Genomic DNA, 27,198 nt, shown 5'->3' on the forward strand with positions numbered 1-27,198 from the left:
AGCGCCTGAGCAGAGCCAACTGCGCATGCAAGGGCATGCAAGGGCATGCCCGCGCATGCGCAGTCAGCTCTGCCTAGGCCGGATGCCTAGGCAGAGTGAATTCACGCCAGAAGACGCCGCAGGGACGCTGCACGGAGAAGACTTCTAAAGGTAAGAGAAGAACCAGCGTTGATTGGCAGAATGTATAGCATTCTGCCAATCAACGCTGGTTCTGCATCGAACCTTAAACTTCGAACAGCTAGTAGTGTTCGATCGAGTACGAGTATTTCGAATACCGTAGTATTCGATCGAACACCTACTCGATCAAACACTCCTCGCTCATCTCTATTACTTACCTGTCCTATTTAGGGACATCACGTGGACCTGTGCCATTATATGTCACAATGCAGGCCTGGCTCACGTGACATATGTACTAACATTGAAGATGGCTGAAATCAGCAGGGATTGCACCGGAGTCAGGGAGAGGAAAGTAACATTGGAGACCCAGGGGAGGATACAAACATAAAAAACAATCATTGTGCTATGGGGTCTAAAAAACCCCAGAGTATAATAATTGTTCATGAGTGGTCCACTATGGGGCATAATACTGTGTGCAGGGGCCACTATGAGGCATAATAGTGTGTGCAGGGGCTACTATGGGGCATAACAGTGTGTGCAGTAATGCGGTTTGTGTGCGGAGGGTGGGGGTAGGTTGGGATTGGGGCCCATGTCAAATGTTCGCCTTTGGTCCAGCCATTCCTAGTTACGCCAATGAATATAATCTAGACATGTATAGAGTCTGATGAGTATTTGCCAACCAGCAACTGTACCATTAAATTTTTAAAGGACGCAGGATACAATAACTCTTATGCAAGTCCTACATTATTCCTTTTCCTGCTTAGTCTTTGTCCTCTCCCATAAAATAGAGAAAGAGCATTTTAGATAACATCAGGATTGGTCTTCTGGTTTACAGATAATGAAAAGCACTTACCTTTGTCACCCTCTGTCACATTGACAATTTTAATTTGATCTGCTGAACGTATATTTCGATTACTTGATTTAAGAACAGTTACCAATTTATCATTTAGAAATGTAACTATATTTATATCTGCCACATAAGAAAATCTTGCAGTGTATGTTGCTGTGAAATTGCCTAATGTATTCCTGGAAACGTAAAATATAAAACTTTAGATGGTATTCAGTACGGAAGCTCATAACATGATATGTTCTAGTTTTTACAAAACTCAAGCAGTAAACAGTTGAGATCAGTACTTGACCGAGCAAAAGTAGCCATGTTGGAGATTATCATACTATTAACTGTACAGTATGACCCCATCACATGAACTGTGATGGGGTCATACAGTAATAATAATAATAATAAAAATAATAATAATGATAATTAGAGATGAGCGAGTAGTACTCGATTGAGTAGGTGTTCGACCGAATACTACGGTATTCGAAATACTCGTACTCGATCGAATACTACTAGCTGTTCGAAGTTAAGATTCGATGCAGAACCAGCGTTGATTGGCAGAATGCTATACATTGCCAATCAATGCTGGTTCTTCTCTTACCTTTAGAAGTCTTCTCCCTGCGCAGCGTCCCCGCGTCCTCTTCCGGCTCTGCATTTATTCTGCTTAGGCATCAGACCTGGGCAGAGCCGACTGCGCATGTCCGCGCGGGCGCGGGCATGCGCAATCGGCTCTGCCTAGGCCCGATGCCTAGCAGAGTGAATTCAAAGCTGGAAGAGGATGCGGGGACGCTGCGCAGGGAGAAGAATCCAGCCCGACCCTCACTCATGGACTTGGTAAGTAGAATTTGATCGAATGTTGCGTACCCCTGAAACGAGCATTTCCCCCCTAGACTATAATGGGGTTCGAAACTCGTTCGAACAGTCGAACAGCGTGCGGCTGTTCGAATCGGATTTTGAACCTCGAACATTTTAGTGTTCGCTCATCTCTAATGATAATGTATGCAGCAGCATTAAGGTTTCCATAGCAAACTCAGAATGAGATCCACATGAGCAGATACTGAGTATTTCACTCAAAATACAGGACAAGAAATGTGGTACTGTGTAGTGTCCATATATACAAAATAAGAACAGATACTGAGTATAACCCTGCACACAAGACTAAGGAAGTGATACAGAATAAGATCAGATACTGTGAATTATATCTAATATACAGGACTTGAGAAGTCATGCTGTGTATTGTTCGTATATACAGAATAAGAGCAGATACTGAGAATTACACACACATAACACATTTATGCCACAAATAGGATTTAGTTAATTAAACCCATTGAATATAGTGAACAGATACTGAGAATTACACCCAGAATAAATGACTAGAAAAGTTGCACTGTGCACCATCCATGTATGAAGAATTAGAGCAGATACTGAGAATTACCTCCAGAATACAGAACTAAAGAAGTAGTACTGTGCAGTATCCATAGATAGAAATAGAGAAATACAGCAGGTACTGAAAGTTATGCCCATTAAAGGGGTTGTCCGGGATAACTGGCAATCCCTACATTAATTGAAACACCCTCCCCCTCCTACTTTCTAAATAACATAATTAATCAAAATTGTGTGTTTACCCATATCCCTAGGCTTCGTGCCTGTTTGGTGACATCACGTGGGCCAGGCCAGCACCATTATGTGTCGCGATGCCAGCCTGGCTCACGTCACGTCTGGTCCAACTATATGTTGTTTCTTCCTGTCTGATGAACACAACTAGATTCTCAAATGGTCTGTATGGGCATAACTTAAAAACATTAAACGGAATATAGATCTAAGAAGGAAAAAACATAAAAGTTCTGTTAAAGTAAAAATAAAACTCACGTTGTTGAATTCATTGCATCGATCTCCTTTTCAAACAAACTTGCCACATTAGGTTGAGCTTTACTAAGTTGTTGTGTAATCTGCACAAAATAAAACAATATTGCCTTATTTAAATTTTGTGTAAAGTGAGCCATGTGGATATAAAAATTACCTAAAGTCTAACCGTATTCAGATTTATCCCTCCACTTCTGCTGCAAGGCCAATTATACCAGGGTCACTAGGTCATTTATAACCTTAATGGGTCCTGCTCTGAATATGTGGTCTCTAATCAAACTTCACCAAATATCTAAATATATATTTTTATTTATTTTTATGGTATAATGTTGTATGGTGACCATACATATTACTCTAAAGTTAACAAAAATTAAAATTCTAAACAAATCAGTAATTCACTGGTTAAAATTTAACAATGAACAATCATTTTAGACAATAAACAATAAATAGACAATAAATAACGTTCTCAGAAAAATCATTTATCCTTTGGCTATTGTCATTAACCATGCATGGCTAAATCTGTTCAATAGATGATCATTGTTCAACAGTTCTTCAGCTATCAAACTACTTTTCTCTAACACTATTTTAGGCCTTTCACATATACTCTGCTTCTCCAAAAATAAGCCCTAGCTTGATTTTTCAGGGTTTTTAGAGTAAGTTTGAAATATAAGCCATACTTCAAAAATCCTGTTTACAATCAATGCCTCCAGCGCCAGGTTCTGTCATGTGACATCATAGAGACGGAGAATAGACATAGCGAAGCTCCCAAATGTCCTGGACAAGTGCCCTGCTACCTCGCTATGGCAGGGCAAAATTGGCTCACACACACCGGAGTACCGCCTCTTGGGTTCTGCCTCCTGAACGCTAACGTGCTGTGGGATTTGCTACCTACATGACTAGACGTCAGGTGCCACCCCTGCTCGTTCCCACAGATGTAGCCACTCAACTATAGCACTTCCCCCTTATCATAAAGGTAAGTGCAAATGAGAGGAGATAGAGAGGGCATGGTACCACTGCCAAAACAAAATCTTTAGAGGGAGAGAGTGCCAGTAAGTTTGTTTAAGACCCTGCACCATCATTTGTGAATGTAAGTTAGGATTATTAAACTTAACTATTTTACAAGATTCATCTGGAGTGAATCAGAAAAATTCTTATATTCTTCAGTGCCTTTAAAATATGACCTACCCTGAAAAAAAGCCCTAGCCCTTTTTTGAGAGAAAAAAAAAACTAATATAAGACCCAGTCTTATTTTCAGAGAAACACAGTATATAACAAGTAAATCTAGCAATGATCTAGAACAAAGATTGTTAAAACTAATACAATTGCTTAGTATATAGTCAAGTTCATCACAAAGTGGATTTAAGAAGACATATGTTGAATATATTGACATATACATACCCGATCAAAACCATCGTCAGATGTGAAATTACTGTTAGAGTATAAATTCACATACACAGACCTCTTTTTTATATCTAAAAAAAACCCAAAAACATGGCACATTATAGCATAGATAATAAAGCATTGCTGCAGCGCAGACATACAAGCACTCAATGTGATAGTTATGGAGGTATACCATATGTTCACGTCACACATTACATGATGATTTATTTATTATGACTATTACAATTAATGAAGCATAGTGTATAATAAGAGAAATGCCTATATACAGCCTGAGCATGTTTACTCACTTTGGCCGAGGTCTGCCGGATACAAGTCTATCATATCTGTACACGTTTTACCAGAGAATGGTAGAGGGCAGCTGCACTGAACAGTACAATTCTGTCCCTCATTAATTGTACATGCCCCACCATTACTGCAGTAGTTTGTTGAACACTGTGCAATACAGGAACAGGACTTGCCATCACCTGCAGATATCAATGAGAATAAACCAGTTGTAAGCATATACGCACATATTTTTCTAGTAAAGAACAAAATAATATGCCGCAAATTCAATACTGTATTTATGTTAGGAGAGTGTATATATACTGTATCTATGAATCAGATCAGAGATTACATGCTTGTATTACATAGCCAAGCCATTGATTTAATATAAACTAAGTAATGATTTATTTCATTTGTGGTAATGCAGCAGATAAACTTCCATCATATTACTACCCCCTCCCCCCCCACACACACACACGCACCTGACTGTCTATGGCACTCTAGCCTTGTTTTATGTACAGTGCACTTACTTCTCTACAGTTCATCCTCCTGTCTGCTTCTGATCAGACCTCATATTGAATTTTAGAAGACAGAGTAACTATCCTGCTCTCTGTATTCTCCTAAATAAGCCAAGGCACCATGAGCGGGGCTGCACTGTCATATTCTTTATTATAACGTTGATGGCTTGTATCTCCTGTGAAGAGGCTGTGTTCATCCTGTAGTAACTCTGGTACTTGTATGAGTGACATATCCCATTTACACTAAAGTCTCCCACTCAGTGGCGTAACTAGGAATGGTGGGGCCCCGTGGCGAACTTTTGACATGGGCCACCCCCCACCCCCCCGACCAACACCAACGCCGAAGACCTTGACCGACCCTCTGAACCTCCTACGCAATCCTGCGCGCTCTATTATGCCCCATAGTGGCCCCTGCACACAGTATTATGCCCCATAGTGGCCCCTGCACACAGTATTATGTCCCTTAGTGGCCTCTGCACACAGTATTATGTCCCTTAGTGGACCCTGCACACACTATTATGTCCCTCAGTGGCTTCTACACACAGTATTATCCCCCATAGTGGCCCCTGCACACAGTATTATGCCCCACTGTGGACAACCATAAACAATTATTATACTCTGGGGTCTTTTCAGACCCCAGACTATAATAATCAGAGACCCAGGAGGAAAAAAACATAAAAAACACTGTTACTCACCTATCTCCCGGCTCCGCTGCAGTCCTCTGCTGTCGGCCTTCGCTGTAGTCGATCTTCAATGACGTCAGACGTCATATGACCCGGGACGCAAGAGACGTCAGACGACTAGGCCTGAAGCCTGCCCAGATCGTGGAGAGGTAAGTAACAGTGTTTTTTATGTTTCTTACCTCTCCCGGGCCTCCGTTCATTATACTCGGGGGTCTGAAAAGACCCCGAGTATAATGACAGTGTTTGTGGGGCCCGCGGTGTCACTTACCGATCCCGACCCTGCCATGATCGGTAAGTAAATAGGGCCCGTTACTCCAGCCGGTAACGGCCTATTAAGAAAAAAAAAAACACAGCGGTAGTGGCTGTCACCAGACCCCTAATGTCCTGGGCCCTGTGGCAGCTGCCTGTGCTGCTACAGCAGTAGTTACTAGAGATGAGCGAACAGCGTTCGATCGAGTACATGTTCGACTGGATATAAGGCTGTTCGAGATGTTAGATTCCAGTCGAACACCAGGTGGCAAACTCGCTAAAAATTCGATTCCCTCCCACCTTCCCTGGCACTTTTTTTGCACCAATAACTGCGCAGGGGAGGTGGGACAGGAACTACGACAACGGAGGCATCTAAAAAAAATTGGAAAAAGTAATTGGCTGGCTAATTCAGGTGACCTCCAATTTATACAAACAGTGGATTTAATATCCGGTTCATATGAGACTGTGAACTATGTGACTGTGAGACAGGGATAGATGTACAGGCAGGGTTAGCTAGGGATTACCTTTATATAGGTGGGAATGTCACTCACCCAGCCCTTTGGGGCTCTATCTGGTCAGGATCCCTGTCAGCTTGCGATATGCGCGAGATGACTTTTTCCCATAGGAATGCATTGACCAGCGTTGATTGGCCGAATGCCATACAAAGTACAGCATTCGGCCAATCAACGCTGGTTCTGCTGGAGACTCGTCTGTGAGGAGGCGGAGTCTAAGATCAGACCAGAATGGAGACTGCTGTGGACCGATCTTAGACTCCGCCTCCTCCGACAGAACCAGTGTTGATTGGCCGAATGCTGTACTCTGTATGGCATTTGGCCAATCAATGCTGGTCAATGCATTCCTATGCAGAGATGTAGCAGTGCTGGCCGTGCGCTCAGCACTGCTACACCGGAGATGAAGCAGTGCTGAGTGTGCGCTGAACCCTGCTGCACACTCAGCTCTGCTGAGAAGCAGCACAGCTGAGTGTCCAGCAGGGTTCAGCGCACACAGCTCTGCTACATCTCTGATGCAGCAGAGCTGAGTGTGCAAGCGGGGTTCAGTGCAGTGCTGGCCCTGCGCTCAGTTCAGCTGTATCTACAGTGTAGACAAGCTGAGCGCATGGCCAGCACTGCTACATCTCGGCATAGGAATGTATTGACCAGTGTTGATTGGCCGAATGCCATACAGAGTACGCTGGCTCTGCCGGAGGAGGCAGAGTCTAAGATCGGTCCACAGCAGTCTCCATTCTGGTACGATCTTAGAGTCCGCCTCCTCACAGATGAGCCTCCAGCAGAACCAGCGTTGATTGGCCGAATGCTGTACTCTGTATGGCATTTGGCCAATCAACGCTGGTCAATGCACTCCTATAGGAAAAAGTCAGCTCCCACATATCGCAAGCTGACAGGGATCCCAACGTAATACAGTGACTTGGGCATGTTAGATGCCCCCAGACATGCTTCCCCTGCTGTCCCAGTTGCATTCCAGGGTGTTGGCATCATTTCCTGGGGTGTCATAGTGGACTTGGTGACCCTCCTGAGTCGAATAGTGGTTTTCCCCCTAAACGAGTATTTATTCCCCATAGACTATAATGAGGTTCGATGTTCGATCGAACAGTCTAGTATTGAGCGGCTACTCGAATCGAACTTCGAACATTTCACTGTTCACTCATCTCTAGTAGTTATGCCACTGCTCCCACTGTAGCCTTACTCAGACTTTTGTTATGCAATGATCCCAGTGTAATATATAGAGATAGAAATACAGATATTGACATATGACAATGGAATTTCCTAAAGTAACACACAGAAACATTAGTTTTAGTTGAAGATTGCCTTTAAAGGCTTCTGCTCTAAGACCACTTTTAAGTAATTTTATTGTCAGTTTTGAAGTGTCTAGGGTGTATTATCGATGTCACTGCTACCGAAACTGCATTTTTGTACTTTTCAATATTTACTGTACTTTTAACTATGCAATAGCCCTATTTGTATGGCTGTAAGGGTGGGGGCACCCATTTATACAAATTAAGCTTTATGTGTGTGACTGACAAAGGTTTCAGGATAAGCTAGTGTGCTGTCATGTGCGTGCACATGGTGTAGGCATCTTCCACAGTGTACATCTGTTTGGCTATTTTACTTGTACCACAAAACAGCCTATAACAACATATAACCTACCTATCTACCTCAAGCCGGGGCCCCATGGGAAGTAAACACCACGATTTGCCCACAGCAGAGACGCTGTGGGAAAAATCGTGACATTTTACAGTGCAAGCAAAGGGGATGGGATTCATTCAAATCCCATGCCCACTCTGCGGAAGAAATCACAGCGTGGACACGCTGTGATTTGCAAAGCCATTGTGGCAAATCATGCCTTTGCAAATCACAGCATGTCAATTATATCTACGGAAACGCCAGCGGCTTTCCCGTAGATATAATGTTAAGAGAAAGTCCGCAGAGGAAAACTCTGTGAACTTTCTCTTAAAAGCGCTGAGGAAAGAACCGCAATGCGATCACGCCGCGGTTCTTTCCGCAGCGCTTTAGTGCTGCGATTACGGCCCGTGGGGCCTTAGCCTTAAATGGACTTTTTCCCAGGCTTTTTGGGGATGTTTGTCATGCCTGTCCAGCATTTTGTTGCATCCAATCTAGCCACCTATCTATGTGGAATTTGCCAGGTCTGTCAGTACTAGATTTCTGTGCATTACACAAAAGCTAGCAGAGCGAGTCAAAAGCGAGTGCACGTAGTATCAGAACCCATGTAAGGTGATCACTACTAGAGATGAGCGAACAGTGTTCTATCGAACACATGTTCGATCGGATATCAGGGTGTTCGCCATGTTCGAATCGAATCGAACACCACGTGGTAAAGTGCGCCAAAATTCGATTCCCCTCCCACCTTCCCTGGCGCCTTTTTTGCACCAATAACAGCGCAGGGGAGGTGGGACAGGAACTACGACACTGGGGGCATTGAAAAAAATTGGAAAAAGTCATTGGCTGCCGAAATCAGGTGACCTCCATTTTAGACGAATAGTGGATTTCAAATCCGGGTCATATGAGAATGTGAACTTTGTGACTATGAGACAGGGATAGCTGTACAGGCAGGGATAGCTAGGGATAACCTTTATTTAGGGGGGAATGTTATTAAAAATAACTTTTTGGGGCTCTATCGGGTGTGTAATTGTGATTTTTGTGAGATAAACTTTTTCCCATAGGGATGCATTGGCCAGCGCTGATTGGCCGAATTCCGTACTCTGGCCAATCAGTGCTGGCCAATGCATTCTATTAGCTTGATGAAGCAGAGTGTGCACAAGGGTTCAAGCGCACCCTCGGCTCTGATGTAGGAGAGCCGAGGGTGCACTTGAACCCTTGTGCACCCTCAGCTCTGCTACATCAGAGCCGAGGGTGCGCTTGAACCCTTGTGCACACTCTGCTTCATCAAGCTAATAGAATGCATTGGCCAGCGCTGATTGGCCAATGTATTCTATTAGCCTGATGAAGTAGAGCTGAATGTGTGTGCTAAGCACACACATTCAGCTCTACTTCATCGGGCTAATAGAATGCATTGGCCAGCGCTGATTGGCCAGAGTACGGAACTCGACCAATCAGCGCTGGCTCTGCTGGAGGAGGCGGAGTCTAAGATCGCTCCACACCAGTCTCCATTCAGGTCCGACCTTAGACTCCGCCTCCTCCGGCAGAGCCAGCGCTGATTGGCCGAAGGCTGGCCAATGCATTCCTATGCGAATGCAGAGACTTAGCAGTGCTGAGTCAGTTTTGCTCAACTACACATCTGATGCACACTCGGCACTGCTACATCAGATGTAGCAATCTGATGTAGCAGAGCCGAGGGTGCACTAGAACCCCTGTGCAAACTCAGTTCACGCTAATAGAATGCATTGGCCAGCGCTGATTGGCCAATGCATTCTATTAGCCCGATGAAGTAGAGCTGAATGTGTGTGCTAAGCACACACATTCAGCACTGCTTCATCACGCCAATACAATGCATTAGCCAGTGCTGATTGGCCAGAGTACGGAATTCGGCCAATCAGCGCTGGCTCTGCTGGAGGAGGCGGAGTCTAAGATCGCTCCACACCAGTCTCCATTCAGGTCCGACCTTAGACTCCGCCTCCTCCAGCAGAGCCAGCGCTGATTGGCCGAATTCCGTACTCTGGCCAATCAGCACTGGCTAATGCATTGTATTGGCTTGATGAAGCAGTGCTGAATGTGTGTGCTTAGCACACACATTCAGCTCTACTTCATCGGGCTAATAGAATGCATTGGCCAGCGCTGATTGGCCGAATTCCGTACTCTGGCCAATCAGCACTGGCTAATGCATTGTATTGGCTTGATGAAGCAGTGCTGAATGTGTGTGCTTAGCACACACATTCAGCTCTACTTCATCGGGCTAATAGAATGCATTGGCCAGCGCTGATTGGCTGAATTCCGTACTCTGGCCAATCAGCACTGGCTAATGCATTGTATTGGCGTGATGAAGCAGTGCTGAATGAGTGTGCTTAGCACACACATTCAGCTCTACTTCATCGGGCTAATAGAATGCATTGGCCAATCAGCGCTGGCCAATGCATTCTATTAGCGTGAACTGAGTTTGCACAGGGGTTCTAGTGCACCCTCGGCTCTGCTACATCAGATTGCTACATCTGATGTAGCAGTGCCGAGTGTGCATCAGATGTATAGTTGAGCAAAACTGACTCAGCACTGCTAAGTCTGCATTCGCATAGGAATGCATTGGCCAGCCTTTGGCCAATCAGCGCTGGCTCTGCCGGAGGAGGCGGAGTCTAAGGTCGGACCTGAATGGAGACTGGTGTGGAGCGATCTTAGACTCCGCCTCCTCCAGCAGAGCCAGCGCTGATTGGCCGAATTCCGTACTCTGGCCAATCAGCACTGGCTAATGCATTGTATTGGCTTGATGAAGCAGTGCTGAATGTGTGTGCTTAGCACACACATTCAGCTCTACTTCATCGGGCTAATAGAATGCATTGGCCAGCGCTGATTGGCCGAATTCCGTACTCTGGCCAATCAGCACTGGCTAATGCATTGTATTGGCTTGATGAAGCAGTGCTGAATGTGTGTGCTTAGCACACACATTCAGCTCTACTTCATCGGGCTAATAGAATGCATTGGCCAGCGCTGATTGGCCGAATTCCGTACTCTGGCCAATCAGCACTGGCTAATGCATTGTATTGGCTTGATGAAGCAGTGCTGAATGTGTGTGCTTAGCACACACATTCAGCTCTACTTCATCGGGCTAATAGAATGCATTGGCCAATCAGCGCTGGCCAATGCATTCTATTAGCGTGAACTGAGTTTGCACAGGGGTTCTAGTGCACCCTCGGCTCTGCTACATCAGATTGCTACATCTGATGTAGCAGTGCCGAGTGTGCATCAGATGTGTAGTTGAGCAAAACTGACTCAGCACTGCTAAGTCTGCATTCGCATAGGAATGCATTGGCCAGCCTTCGGCCAATCAGCGCTGGCTCTGCCGGAGGAGGCGGAGTCTAAGGTCGGACCTGAATGGAGACTGGTGTGGAGCTATCTTAGACTCCGCCTCCTCCAGCAGAGCCAGCGCTGATTGGTCGAGTTCCGTACTCTGGCCAATCAGCACTGGCCAATGCATTTCTATGGGGAAAAGTTAGCTTGCGAAAATCGCAAACTGACAGGGATTTCCATGAAATAAAGTGACTTTTATGCCCCCAGACATGCTTCCCCTGCTGTCCCAGTGTCATTCCAGGGTGTTGGTATCATTTCCTGGGGTGTCATAGTGGACTTGGTGACCCTCCAGACACGAATTTGGGTTTCCCCCTTAACGAGTTTATGTTCCCCATAGACTATAATGGGGTTCGAAACCCATTCGAACACTCGAACAGTGAGCGGCTGTTCGAATCGAATTTCGAACCTCGAACATTTTAGTGTTCGCTCATCTCTAATCACTACCCGTGTGCAAGCTGTGTGCTGCCTTGGCCCTGAGACTCCAAATGCAGTCTGAGAAATTTAACTGTGCACTGTGAACTGCAGTACCAGGTAACCTGCAACTACCTCAGAAAACTGCCCAGTAAGAACTGTGTTTCTTTGCCATGATTCCTGCAAGCACAGGAGGAGTTGTGTGCCAATTGCTCTGATATCCCTCCATAAACACTAGACCTAACAGCCTGTGACTTCTTTCTATAGGTCTAAATCAAGGACTCAGAGTATCTGCCAACCCCCACCCCCAACCCACAGGATCTGTATGACCTTAGGTGACACATCAATGAAACAGTGTAAAGGCCATATCTAAGGATATGAACTTTTGCATCTGTGCAGAAAAGAACGAATGCCCAGACATCTGCCGTGTACAGATAAAACTTTGATAGTGTCTTTTCATGTTAATAAATTTTGCATGATATTCTCTCATTTATGAATACCAAGGCTATATATTTGAATCAATTCTAGATCACCATGTAAAATACATCCAGATAAAAAAATTTACTAGAGGGGGATTTCTATTTCAATGATCCTATCTATACTGCTAGCTTATGTAAATTCATGAGTATTCCTAGACATATTGCTTTAGCAATGCTATTTCATTTGCTTGCTATGTGAGATTATTCCTCCCATTTTTTACACAGTATTACCATGGAGCCTTGCCTGTATTTGATAACACAGGTTGGAGAATGACTAACTGCTCTCTGGGAGGGCTGAGTTCTCCAGACTGTGTTCGCTTTCAGAACTGTTATCTAAAGCTTAGTCAGTAGGACAATCAGTTCAGCTGATTGCAGTTTGCTCTCATATAGTGTCTGTTATAGCTCTATGGAAATACAGAGATAACATTGAGATTGCTGCAAGTCCATTCTCTCCTCTGCAGTAAGTTTGTGCAATGTAATAGTCACTTTCAGTGCATATTATTTGATCTGCATTTATAATACATTCCTAGTAATGATAATAAATAATCTTTCATTGTAAAGTTAATGTCTATATCCAGTGAGATACTTCGTAGCGTCTTGTTCATCAGTCAAAGCTGCACACCAGCTTGTGGAAGAATACAGGAAGCAAGGAGAAGAGACAGCAGGCAAAGCTGCTGAGAGAGGAGGTTGGGAAAACCCCTTTAATAATGAAGAACAAATTATTATACTTGAGTGGTACAGAAGTAAATTCATAGTGACCATTGATAACCCAGAGGGCAGACTCCACGAGAACAAAGAAGAAATAAATATCTACATTTTTTGAACAAGTGAAGTGGCTGTCCTTTATTCATCTCCTGGATTTTTCTCTCTGGGTTATCATTGATGAATCTCCAACATCTAGGTTTACTGGTGACATAAACAGGCCTGCAGAAGTTTCTATGTGTACAGATTACTTGACACTAATGCGATCTAAAATGAGAAAGTTCAGGTTGCTGAGATGGTAAAAGAATTTATTCACTAACCTGTGAATCCATTTTTGCAATTGCAGCTGTAACTTCCTACTGTATTAGTGCAGATTGCATTAGGTGAACATGAATTGTTGGTAGTACACTCATTAATATCATCACATTGACCTCCATTACCTGATCAATAGAAAATGTTAGTAATATTGTATTGAAAGCAGATGTCCACAGGTTATTATACCCTAATGTGATCTAAAATGAGGAAGTCCTGGTTGCTGAAGTGCTAAAAAGAATTTATTCACTAACCTGTGAATCCATTTTTGCAAGTGCAGATGTAACTTCCTACTGTATTAGCGCAGATTGCATTAGGTGAACATGAATTGTTGGTAGTACACTCATTAATATCATCACATTGACCTCCATTACCTGATCAATAGAAAATGTTAGTAATATTATATTGGAAGCAGATGTCCACGGGTTATTATACCCTAATGTGATCTAAAATGAGGAAGTCCTGGTTGCTGAAGTGCTAAAAAGAATTTATTCACTAACCTGTGAATCCATTTTTGCAAGTGCAGATGTAACTTCCTACTGTATTAGTGCAGGTTGCATTAGGTGAACATGAATTGTTGGTATTACATTCATTAATATCTTCACAAAGACTTCCATTACCTGATCAATAAAAAAATGTTAGCAATATTATATTGGAAGTAGATTTGAAGATGAAAGCTTATTCATAGATATATTACTTTTATTATTGTTATTATGGTATATTGAAAATATATTATGTTCTCCAGATTGTGCTGGCTTCCAGTACTGTTATCTACAGCTCTGTCAGCAGAACAATCAGTTCAGCTTATTGCAGTTTTTTCATAAAAGCTCAGGCAGTGCCTGCTATCTTTCTATGTAAACACCGATATAACTTTGAGTTTACTGCTAGTCCATTCTCTCCTCTGAAGCATGTACGCTTTTTTCTCTCCAAACCTATGCAATGTAATAAACATTTACTGGGCATATTATTTCAACTGCATTTATATTAGATATCTAGTAATGATAATAATCTTTTATGGTAAAAGCAATATCTATATCTACTGAAGTACTTCAGAGTGATTTGTTTGTTAAACACTCAAAGCCCACCCACCATCTTGTTGAGGAATACAGGAAGTGAAAAGAAGCACCAGCAGGCAAAGCTGCTGAAAGAGATACATGGGAAGACCTCTAATAATAATAAAAAAAATAAATCTTGAATGGTACAGAAGTAAATTCATATTGACCATTGATAACACAGAGGGCAGACTCCACGAGAACAAAAGAAGAAATAAATATCTGCATTTCTTGGACAAGTGAGGTGGCTGTCCTCTTGTCATCTCCTGGATTCTTCCCTCTGGGTTATGATTGATGAATCTCCAAGATCTTGGTGTACTGGTGATGTGAGCAAGTCTGCACAAGTTTCTATGTCCACAAGTTATTATACACTAATGCAATCTAAAATGAGAAAGCTTAGGTTGCTTAGGTGCTAAAATAATTTATTCACTAACCTGTGAATCCAATTTTGCAATTGCAAGTGTAACTTCCCATTGTATTAGTGCAGGTTGCATTAGGTGAACAGGAATTGTTGGTATTGCATTCATTAATATCTTCACAAAGACTTCCATTACCTGATCAATAGAAAATGTTAGTAATAATACATTGGAAGTAGATGTCTGTGCATTTTTCTAACCTAATGCGATCTAAAATTAGAAAGTCCTGGTAGCTAATGTGCTAAAAAGAATTTATTCACTAACCTGTGAATCCATTTTTGCAAGTGCAAGTATAACTTCCCATTGTATTAGTGCAGGTTGCATTAGGTGAACAGGAATTGTTGGTATTGCATTCATTAATATCTTCACAAAGACTTCCATTACCTAATCAATAGCAAATGTTAGTAATATTATATTGGAAGTACATCTGAAAATAAAAACGTATTCATAGAAATATTATTGTTATTGTTATGGTATATTGAACATATATTGTGTTTTCCAAATTGTTCTTGTTTCCATTACTGTCATCTACAGAGCTGTCAGCAGGACAATCAGTTCTGCTGATTGTAGTTTGCTAATAAAAGCTTGGACTGTGTCTGCTATCTCTCTATGTAAACACATAGATAACTTTGAGTTTACTGCAAGTCCATTCTCTCCTGTGGAGCATGTACATTTTTTTTTCTCTCCAAATGTAATAAACATTTACTGGGCATATTATTTAAACTGCATTTATATTAGATATCTAGTAATGATAATAATCCTTTTATGTTAAAAGCAATGTCTATATCTACTGATGTACTTCAGAGTGATTTGTTTGTTAAAAATTCTAAGTCTGCCCACCAACTTGTTGAGGAATACAGGAAGTGAAAAGAAGAGACAGCAGGTAAAGCTGCTAAAAGAGGGAGATGGGAAAACCTCTTTAATAATGAAAGAATAAATTATTACTCTTGAAGGGTACAGAAGTAAATTCATATTGCCCATTGACAAAAGAAGAAATAAATAATTGCATTTTTTTGACAAGTGATGTGACTGTCCTTTATTCATCTCCTAGATTCTTCCCTCTGGGTTATCATTGATGAATCTCCACCATCTAGATTTTACTGGTGACATGAGCAGGCCTGCATAAGTTTCTATGTCCACAGGTTCCTTTACCCTAATGCAATCTAAAATGAGAAAGTTCTGGTTGCTGAGGTACTAAAATAATTTATTCACTAACCTGCAAATCCATTTTTGCAAGTGCAGATGTAACTTCCTACTGTATTAGTGCAGGTTGCATTAGGTGAACAGGGATTGTTGATATTGCATTCATTAATATCTTCACAAAGACTTCCATTACCTGATCAATAGAAAATGTTTTATAGTTAATAATATTAGATCACAGTAATATTAAATTGCAGTGTTTTCACAACATGAGGCCTTAAATGGATTTTTTCCCACACTTTTTTGGGAAGTTTGTCAGTCTTATTGTTGCATCCATTTGCCAGGTCCATCAGTACTGGATTTCTGTGCATTACACAAAAACTAGCAGAGCAAGTCAAGAGCAAGAGCATGTGTAGCTCCATTCACATGTTACAAGACACCACTAGTGACAGCTCATAAAGTTTTGTTTGTGTACTGACAGTCACCTCTATTACAAAATTGTCTGAATACTGTATAAGCAATGCCGCCCCTGCTACCTCTTGTGTCACCTCATAGATTGTAAGCTCTTGCGAGCAGGGCCCTCAGTCCCATTGTGTGAAATGACGTTCTTTGTAATGTATCTGTCTGTATTTGAACCCTACAAATTGTACAGCGCTACGGAATATGTTGGCGCTATATAAATAAAATGTATTATTATTAGTAGTAGTAGTATTAGAACCCATGTGCCCTGAGACTCCAAATGCTATTTGAGAAGTTTGTTAACTGTGCCCTGTGAACTGCAGTACCAGGTAACCTGCAACTACCTCAGTAAACTGCCTGGTAAAAACTGTGGTTCTTCCCCATGATTCCTGTAAGCACAGGAGGAGTTGTGAGCCAACTGCCCTGATATCCCTCCATAAATACTAGACCTAACAGTCTGTGACTTCTTTCTGTGAGGCTAAATCAAGGATTATCTGCCTCCCCCAAACCACAGGATCTGAATGACCTTAGATGACACATCAATGAAACAGTGTTGAGTCCATATCTAAGGATATGAAAGTATGTATCTGTGTAGAACAGAACTAATTCCCAGACATCTGCCGTGTACAGATAAAACTTTGATAGATTGTGTCTTTTCATGTTAATAAATGTTTGTTATTCCTCCCGTTTTTTACACAATTTCCATGGTGCCTGGCCTGCATCTGATAACACAGATCAGAGGATGACTGACAGCTCTCTGGATGGGCTGAGTTCTCCACATTGTGCTCGCTTCCAGAATTGTTAGCTACAGCTCTTTCAGCAGGGTAATTGGTTCAGCTAATTGCAGTTTGCTAATAAAAGCTCAGACAGTGTCTGCTATCTCTCTATGTAACCACAGAGATAACTTTGAGTTTACTGCAAGTCCACTCTCTCCTCTGAAGCATGTAAGTTTTTTTCTCTCCAAACCTATGCAATGTAATAATCATTTACTGTGCATATTATTTAAACTACATTTATATTAGATATCTATCCAACTAATTGCAGTTTGCTAATAAAAGTTCGGATAGTGTCTGTTATCTCTTTTTGTAAACACAGTGATAACATTGAAATTTCTGCAAGTTCATTCTCTTCAATGTAGTAAGTTTGTTTTTTTCCTCTCCAAACCTGTGTAATGTAATAGACATTTATGGTGCATATTATCTGATCTTGTTTTATATTAGATACCTAGTAGTGATAATAAATAATCTTTCATTTTAAAGTTAATGTCTATATCCACTGAGATACTTCATAGTTTCCTGTTCATCAAACAGTCAAAGCCCGCCAACTTGTGAAAGAATACAGTAAGTGAGCAGAGACAGTAGCTAAAGCTGCTGAGACAGGGAGTTGTGAAAACCCCTTTAAAGAACAAATTATTAATCTTGAATGGTACAGAAGTAAATTCATATTGACCATTGATAACCCAGAGGGCAGACTACATGAGAACAAAGAAGAAATAAATATCTGCATTTTTTGAACAAGTGAAGTGGCTGTCCTTTATTCATCTCCTGGATTTTTCTCTCTGGGTTATCATTGATGAATCTCCAACATCTAGGTTTACTGGTGACATAAACAGGCCTGCAGAAGTTTCTATGTGTACAGATTACTTGACACTAATGCGATCTAAAATGAGAAAGTTCAGGTTGCTGAGATGGTAAAAGAATTTATTCACTAACCTGTATATCCATTTTTGCAAGTGCAGGTGTAATTTCCTACTGTATTAGTGCAGGTTGCACTAGATGAACAGGAATTGTTGGTCTTGCATTCATCAATATCATCACATTGACTCCCGTTACCTGATTAATAGAAAATGTTTCACATGTAGTAATATTACAGTATATTGGAGGTAGATATGAAAAGAAAACATATTCATCTACATATTGCTGTTTTGTATTATTAATTACAGAGGACATGGATATTTGATCAGTTATTGAAAGATAGGAATATGCATTCACGTGACATGTTTTAAAATATTTTAATACAGATTCTCAATTGTTATGGGCAGACTACAGAAAACCTATTTAAAGTCTCATACATTTTGTATGGAACCATTATAGGACTGCCATAGAGATGGATTAGTCATCTATTGACCTCCATATGCCTTTAATTTCATATAGGGGTACGTTCAAGTGCTGTCTTCTAATTTGTGGCAAAACTCCTATGTATATAGATACCTAGATCTGTAACTTACTGATAAATATCCCTATGCCACTGCTTACAACTCTCTGCCATTGCCTCTCACTGATATTCAGAATAACATGGCAATACTACTATTATAATCAGCAGTTAATATAAGGAGTGACTTTTTTAATGTAGATTGTGAGCTCCATATAGGGCTAACAATGTACATTTTTCCCTATCAGTAGGTCTTTTGAGTATGGGAAGAAATCCATGCAAACATGGGATGAACATACAAACTCCTTGCAGATGCTGCTCCTGGCAGTATTCGAACCCAGGACTCCAGTGCTGCAAAGCTAACCACTAAGCCACAGTGTTGCCCATATAAGGTGTAACTCAAAGCTCCTGGGCTTTATTGCAAAAGTTGCAATGGGGCCCTTTCTTCCCATGTGCTAACTATTAAACTGATGTATTCTTAAATTACTACCTTGGCACCCCCTATAACTACTCCCCTTCATGTGAACAATTTAATTGCTTACCTGTAAATCCCTTGTTACAAGTGCAGGTGTAACTTCCTACTGTATTAACGCAGGTTGCATTAGGTGAACAGGAATTGTTGGTATTGCATTCATTAATATCATCACAATGGCTTCCATTACCTGATCAATAGAAAATTTTTCACAGTAACAGAGGATATAACGATGGAGGTAAATGTGATAAGGAAATATTTGACTGAAAGTCTTGGTTTCAAATTGCAAGCAAATGATAAGCAAAAACTTGATGGCAAAAAAAACCCCCAAATGTTGTTATTGAAAACACAGGTTTATCTGCAATGTGTGGTTGTAATGCGCAGAATCCTATTCACTTTGCAGGTATTGTAAAACGCTGTGGGGTTTTTTTTTTCCCATTGGCGTTTCCACTGCCCCAAGAATGCTGTGTTTTGCAAAGTGGGATTTCAGCCTTAAAGGGTTTTTCCCATGAACTTAATCATATTTACATTTTTAGTAATTAAAAGTTAAACTTTTTTGTAAATCTATATTAATATTTTGTAGTATTTCGATTAGAGAAAATCTTTTGTCTTGATTGGTAGTGATAGTCTTACCTCTCCACACAATAAAAAAAATCATGGCTGGGTTTCTGACAATTCCAGCCCATATAAAGTTGCATTCGTGGTTGTTACCTTTGGCAAGTGGCAGGGGGTAGCTATAGAGGACGCAGCGTTAACAGTCCACATAAAAATGACACAAGTAAGTAGGGACCCCATTAAAAATTTTACATTGTGTCAAGTTGAGCCTCTGGCAACTTATTAACCAACAGACTGTCACCACTAAGATGATGAGAGAAAATCTTTGAAACTCTGCAAAATGTATATTTGCCAAAAAGTTTCAATTCTGATTGTTTACAAACTTAAATATGGTTATTTCTTGGGGAAACCTCTTTAATGTATTATTTATGAAAGAACTAGTGCAATAATAGAAGCTATAGATTTGTTTGCTTTTTTTCTGAACGTTCCCTACAGCTATATGACTAGAAAGTAGTATATGCCTGTTATTGACGTCAGTTCAAAAAAAAGTATATATTGTTTTACTAACTGGCAGGACAGAGCTTGCACATGCAGTGTTACAAGTACAAGTGTAACATCCTAATGTATTAGTGCAGGTCACATAAGATGAAAAGGAATCGCAAGTATTACATTCATTAATGTTATCGCAATGGTTTCCATTACCTGATCAATATAGAAAATGTTTTAGAATTAACTTGGGAAACAACATTAGAGGTATATCTGAAAGTGTAAACACATTCATCTTAATTTTTTATATAATCACTTGGCTGTAGGAGCCAACTCTAGAACCCACACCTATCTGGAAAATAGAGATCCCCGATGCCCCTCTGAGGGCTACTATAAGTGGAGAGGTGGTCATACATCTGCAGCTCTCTCCATGTACTTTATGGTCTGTATGGTTATTCACAAAACTCCCACATATATGAATGAAGAATGTCACAGATATGAGACCATCTCACCACTAACAGCGGGAGCAAGATGGAGAATCTGCATTCTCAAGAAAGGTGCAGTCCTAGAGGTGAAACCTATACCTACAAGAAAATGATGGCATATCTTGTATATACTGGATTGACACTTCCAGTTGTGTTATGACATAGCGAAATATGACCCAATGTCTAAAGAAAATCCAGAAATTATTAATTATTGTTCAAAATTATTATTAAGGGCTCATACACACTTGCATTTCCTCATGCACTCTCTACTTCATCAGTTTGTGATCATACAGATATAATTCTCTATATAGGCTTTTGCGCTGCACTATTATTGGTTTGGGAAGCGTTTTACACCTAACAGACTCTTCAAGCAATTACCTTTGTATCCACTATTGCAAGTACAGATGTAGCTTCCGGTTTTATTACTACATGTTCCATTAGATGAACAATCACTGTTGTTACTGCATGCAATAATTGCCTCACAGACGATCCCGTCACCTATACAGAGAGCATAAGAAATCAATTACAGTGTGACATCATTGAAATTAAGGCTTCATTAAAAATATTCATATTTGAAACAAACTTACACAAAACTTGTATATGGCAATAAGCGTAAAACAATATATTTACTTACCCATGAATCCATCTTTACAAGTACAGCGGAAACTCCCTATTGAGTTACTACAGTTTGCATTAGGTGAACAGATATTGGTCTGGCATTCATCAATATCAACACATGAGGATCCATTCCCTGTGCAAATGATAATGTGCAGTAATGAGAAAATATTGTAGCAGCCATATATGAATTATTAAGATTAATCATGCTTACATAAACTATAGCATAAGGTACATTAAAGGGTTTTCCAAGATAACCAAAAATTTGTCAAAAGGCAAGGATTGTCTGTAGTAAAATAATAGAACAAGAAAAGGCCCCATGTTGTGTTTTACAATACCAGAAATGTGAATAAGATTTCATGATTTCACACACTGCAGAAAACAATGGCTGCAGAAAATCTGCACTTTCAAAAACAAATTTTCTCTTAAAAAAGGCAGCGTGTTCAATTTTTTCTATAGATTTCATAGGGGATGAAAAAATGCTTTCTGCCCTATACGGAAAAACACATTTTTGTACTCTCTATAAAATTCTTTTCTCATTGAGTTCATTGGAGGACACAACAGGATGCGGTATAGACCTGGTCACTAGGAGTTTGACACTAGAAATATCAAAAGATGTCATCTCTGCCTGTATGCTATACCCTCTCCACAGACATTGTGCTAGCCAGTTTGTTCCAAACCAAAACAGCCTGGGGCAGGAACAAGAAACCCATATAACCCATGGTGCTGTGTCCCTCAATGAAATAAGTGAGAAATACCAGCGTTCCCATAGGTATAATTGACATGTCGCTATTTACAAAAAAAATACTTTAGTTTTTGAAATTGCAACATTTCAGCTGCAGATTTTTTTTTTGCTTTCAACTTAAAGTCTAAGTTCTGTAAAGATATTGGTCTGTAGCTGCTACAGAGAGTGGGATCTTTTCCTTCTTTAGCTATTAGTGTAACATATGTTTCTTGGTAGTACGTTGAGTGATTGTTGAAAGTATGTAGGAGGATAGACAAGGGTTTTCCAAAATAACCAAAAATTTGTCAAAAGGCATGGACTGTCTGTAGTAAAATAATAAACCAAGAAAAGGCCTCATGTTGTGTTTTACAATACCAGAAATGTGAATGATTTCATGAATCCACACACTGCAGAAAACAATGGTTGCAGAAAATCCGCACTTTCAAATTTGCTCTTAAAAAAGGCAGCATGTTAATTTTTCCTATAGATTGCATATGGCGAGAAAAAAACACAAAAAAGCTGCAAAAACTCAATGCAAAATACTGAAGAAAAAAAGCTTTTCTGCTTTGTTTTTTTTCCCTCAGTGTTTTTAGCTGCATTTCACTAAATGGGGCCTTAGCCTAAAACTCATTTGTTTAATCCTAGTACAGTGTATTCTGCTGATATTTATTTACTTGGCTACAATGATGGAATGCTCATATACCTGAGGCTAGTGAATGTCTATAGCAGTGAAATGGGTATATGGGCATGTTATTGCTTCAGCCAAGTAAACAAAGACCTAGGGGAACTGGAGCAGCAGTACCAGAAAAATAGGGTATTCAAATGGTGAGTTTTGATTTTATTTTGTTATATTATTACATTCCCTGCTTTCCTGAATGTTTGGATATATCTAAAAAAAATATCCTCTATTGTTCTGCAAGGCATACTGCTATGTCCTGCAGAATATGCTCCACTGCGTCCATAGACAGCAGAGACCTCGGAGCTTTTCCTGAAGACTATCCTGTGTGATCTTAATGAAGTTTGTCACATGGTGACAACTCCCTCTCCTCAGCCTGTCAGATTAACATGTCTGCTTCTACCCCCAGCACTACTCATTGGTCAGTCATTAGGGAGACCACCCAGATTGGTGACAGCCTGTCACAGGGCTCATATAGAGCTTATATAGATTCTCAAATCAAGGGTGAATTTATTCCATGACTGCAGACATGATTTGAGAAACTATTTGGTGGTGTTGCCTTTTCTCTTTTGAATATCTATCCATCCATCCATCCATCCATCCATCCATCCATCCATCTATCTATCTTTCTATCTATCTTTCTATCGTATATATATATTTGCTTAAATTCATATTTTTGCGACCCATACATAAAGATTATTGTTACACTTTTAGGATGCAGACACGCAGCTTCTGGACGCATTGAATACAGTAAAGAGATGTACTGAATTATTGTCTACAACCTGTTACTGGCCCTGCAGCGTGTGGTCAGAAAAACTGCATGTATGCCCACCCTAAAGTACTTGCGTCATTTAGGCAATCAACTTTAGGGTCCATTCACACGAAGGAAAATGGTGTGGAATTTTCCACGCTGAAAAAACAAAGCCTCCCATTGATTTCAATGGGTTCTGCTAGCGGAAAATTCCACTACTGGAAAAAAAGCCAGCAGAACCCACTGAAATCAATGGGAGGCTTTTTTTACAGCGTGGAAAATTCCACACCATTTTCCTCTGTGTGAATGGACCCTTAGTTATAGATTTTGTAGAGAGTGTATTGGATGTCTGGTTGGCAGCACTGAGCAGTGTACGACTGGCACCAGTACACACATGCCAGGTACCCCTACCACCCAATTTAGCGCAGCTACTGAGATTACTAGTGAGAGGTTGGGCAGACAGTAAAATCAAACACCCTAGGCTCCGCCTGTAAAATGTCATTGAAGTCAATGGGAGTCTTATTTTTACACATGTATTTTGCAAAAATACACACGCGTTTACTCCGTGTGAAGTCTCCCTAAGTTGCTAAATATATCAGGTGCATTTCTCAAGTAGCATTCACCAGATTTTAAAAACAGTCACTTGAATTCACATATTTAGGAGAAAAATGTTGTTTTCAATGCTTATACACCAAATTAATTAAAAAGTGAATTGCTTTAGAACTGTAAGGGTTATCAATAAGAATTTATATCATTTGAAACAAGAGGTTCTCTTCTTTAAAATGAATCTTAAACCATCAAGATAGCCACATTCAATCCTGAGATATCGGCACTAGTAGTATGAACGTATTAGCTACACCCTTGGCTACAGAAGTGCCACCCTGGGAAGGCATAGAGCTACGTCCTCAGCAGGAAAAAGGTTAAAGCAACTGGACATTCTACTATGTCTGATTCTAGCCATCCAATCAGTGTGTGAGCAGGTGACTTCTGGAGCAGGTGTTACTCTAGGATTTCACTAGCATTTGTTGTTCTATTCTTTGTCTGCTTGGAGACCCGAAAAAACTGAAAGCCAACCCACTTAAAGCTAAGACTCCACGTTGCGGAAACGCAGCTTTTTTTGTTGCAGATTTTGCTGCGTTTTTTTAAGCCAAAGCCAAGGGTGGCTACAAAAAGAATGGGAAATGTATAGTAATTCTTATACTCCTAATATCTGCTCAATCCACTCCTGGCTTTGGCTCAAAAAACCGCAGCAAAATCTGCAACAAAAAAAGCTGTGTATCCGCAACATGGTGCCTCAGCCTATAAAGCGATTATACATATATATATATGGAAAGAAAAGTCCTGCTTGCATTTTCAAGTGGATTTGGGGACGGAAAATTACAAAACACCATAGCGTTCCTTTAGGCTCAGATTCCTTTAGGCTCAGGCTCCATGTTCCTTTTTTGTTGTAGATTTAGCTGCAGGGTTTTTTTTAGCTAAAGCCAAGAGTGGCTACAAAAGGAATGGGAAATATATTGGATATACTTATACTTCTACTTTCTGCTTAATCCACTCCAGGTTTTGACTCAAAAAACCACAACAAAATCTGAAACAAAAAAGCTGATTTTCCACAATATGGCGCTTTAGCTTTAAAGGGATTTTCCCATTTTAAGGATCTAATCTACTGTATACCATTAGCTTATATAATTCAAGAGTTTTCCCACGAAAGCCCCGCTAAGCCCCGCCCATCACTGCCAGGATGAACAGCAGCACCAGCACTGCTAGGAAGATGGGAAAGGTAAGTATGATATCTTCCCCCACCCTCTCCTACACTACCTACAACTGGCAGTCATGCTGATGCTCCGCTAAGGAAGTGCCGGCATGACTGCCAGTTGTAATAAGACACCCCCCGAAAATAAAACAGGTCATATATTTAGGACGGTAATTTAATACAAAAAACTGTCTTATTTTCAGGGAAACACGGTAGTAATAAAAATAAATAATCTTTTATGGTAAAAAAAAATATTGATCTTGAATGGTACAGAAGAAAATTCATATTGACCATTGATAACCCAGAGGGTAGACTCCATGAGAGCATAAAAAGGAATAAATATCTGCATTTCTAGGACAAGTGATGTGTCTGTCCTTCTTGTCATCTCATGGTTTCATCCCTCTGGGTCGTGATTGATGAATCTCCAATATCTTGGTGTACTGGTGATGTGAGCAAGTCTGCACAAGCTTCTATATCTACGGGTTATTATACCCTAATACGATCTACAATGAGAAAGTCCTGGTAGCTGAAGTGCTAAAAAGAATTTATTCACTAACCTGTGAATCCATTTTTGCAAGTGCAAGTGTAACCTCCTACTGTATTAGCGCAGGTTGCATTAGGTGAACAGGAAATGTTGGTATTGCATTCATTAATATCTTCACAAAGACTTCCCTTACCCGATGAATAGAAAATGTTAGTAATAATACATTGGAAGTAGATGTCTGCGCGTTTTTCTAACCTAATGCGATCTAAAATGAGAAAGTCCTGGTAGCTGATGTGCTAGAAAGAATTTATTCACTAACCTGTGAATCCATTTTTGCAAGTGCAGATGTAACTTCCTACTGTATTAGTGCAGGTTGCATTAGGTGAACAGGAATTGTTGGTATTACATTCATTAATATCTTCACAAAGACTTCCATTACCTGATCAATAGAAAATGTTAATAATATTATATTGGAAGTAGATGTGAAAATGAAAACTTATTCATAGACATATTATTGCTGTTGTTGGTATTATGGTATATTGAACAAATATTAAGATCTCCAAATTGTGCTTGATTCCGGTACTGTTATCTACAGCTCTACCAGCAGGACAATCAGTTCAGCTTATTGCAGTTTGCACATAAAAGCTTGGACAGTGTCATTACTTTTCTATGTAAACACAAAGATAACACTGAAATTATTGCAAGTCCATTTTCTCCTCTGAAGCATGTAAGTTTTTTTCTCTCCAAACCTGTGCAATGTAATAAACATTTACTATGCATATTACTTAAACTGCATTTATATTAGATATCTAGTAATGATAATAAACCTTTAATGGTAAAAGCAATGTCTATATTTACTGAAGTACTTCTGAGTTATCTGTTTGTCAAACACTCAAAGGCCGCCCACCAAGTTTTTGAGGAATACAGGAAGTGAAAAGAAGAGACAGCAGGCAAAGCTGCTGAGAGAGGGAGTTGGGAAAACCTCTTTAATAATGGAAAAAAATATTAATCTTGAATAGTACAGAAGTAAATTCATATTGACCATTGATAACCCAGAGGGTAGACTCCATGAGAGCATAAAAAGGAATAAATATCTGCATTTCTTGGAGAAGGGACATGCCTGTCCTTCTTGTCATCTCATGGTTTCTTCCCTCTGGGTTATTATTGATGAATCTCCAATATCTTGGTGTACTGGTGACGTGAGCAAGTCTGCACAAGCTTCTATATCTATGGGTTATTATACCCTAATATGATCTACAATGAGAAAGTCCTGGTAGCTGATGTGCTAAAAAGAATTTATTCACTAACCTGTGAATCCATTTTTGCAAGTGCAAGTGTAACTTCCTACTGTATTAGTGCAGTTTGCATTAGGTGAACAGGAATTGTTGGTATTGCATTCATTAATATCTACACAAAGACTTCCATTACCTGATCAATAGAAAATGTTAATAATATTATATTGGAAGTAAATGTGAAAATGAAAACTTATTCATAGACATATTATTGCTGTTGTTGGTATTATGGTATATTGAACAAATATTAAGATCTCCAAATTGTGCTTGATTCCGGTACTGTTATCTACAGCTCTACCAACAGGACAATCAGTTCAGCATATTGCAGTTTGCTCATAAAAGCTTGGACAGTGTCATTACTTCTCTA

General features: G+C 40.3%; 1 protein-coding gene across 1 annotated transcript in view; it reads right to left on the reverse strand.

Annotated features, from left to right (window-relative positions):
- LOC142196904 (uncharacterized) overlaps window positions 1-27,198 on the reverse strand; it is a 143,891-nt gene that overhangs the window by 13,265 nt on the left and 103,428 nt on the right. Inside the window, 19 exon segments of the mRNA XM_075266885.1 lie at window positions 971-1,143; window positions 2,599-2,730; window positions 2,822-2,901; window positions 4,214-4,287; window positions 4,504-4,680; window positions 13,332-13,451; window positions 13,578-13,697; window positions 13,824-13,943; window positions 14,810-14,929; window positions 15,056-15,175; window positions 16,008-16,127; window positions 18,103-18,222; window positions 19,084-19,203; window positions 20,151-20,270; window positions 20,918-21,037; window positions 21,174-21,290; window positions 25,613-25,736; window positions 25,863-25,978; window positions 26,848-26,967. Of these exon segments, the coding sequence (XP_075122986.1) occupies window positions 971-1,143; window positions 2,599-2,730; window positions 2,822-2,901; window positions 4,214-4,287; window positions 4,504-4,680; window positions 13,332-13,451; window positions 13,578-13,697; window positions 13,824-13,943; window positions 14,810-14,929; window positions 15,056-15,175; window positions 16,008-16,127; window positions 18,103-18,222; window positions 19,084-19,203; window positions 20,151-20,270; window positions 20,918-21,037; window positions 21,174-21,290; window positions 25,613-25,736; window positions 25,863-25,978; window positions 26,848-26,967 (2,313 nt within the window).

Source organism: Leptodactylus fuscus, chromosome 3 (genome assembly GCF_031893055.1).
Source record: "Leptodactylus fuscus isolate aLepFus1 chromosome 3, aLepFus1.hap2, whole genome shotgun sequence".
NCBI classification, from domain to species: Eukaryota; Metazoa; Chordata; class Amphibia; order Anura; family Leptodactylidae; genus Leptodactylus; species Leptodactylus fuscus.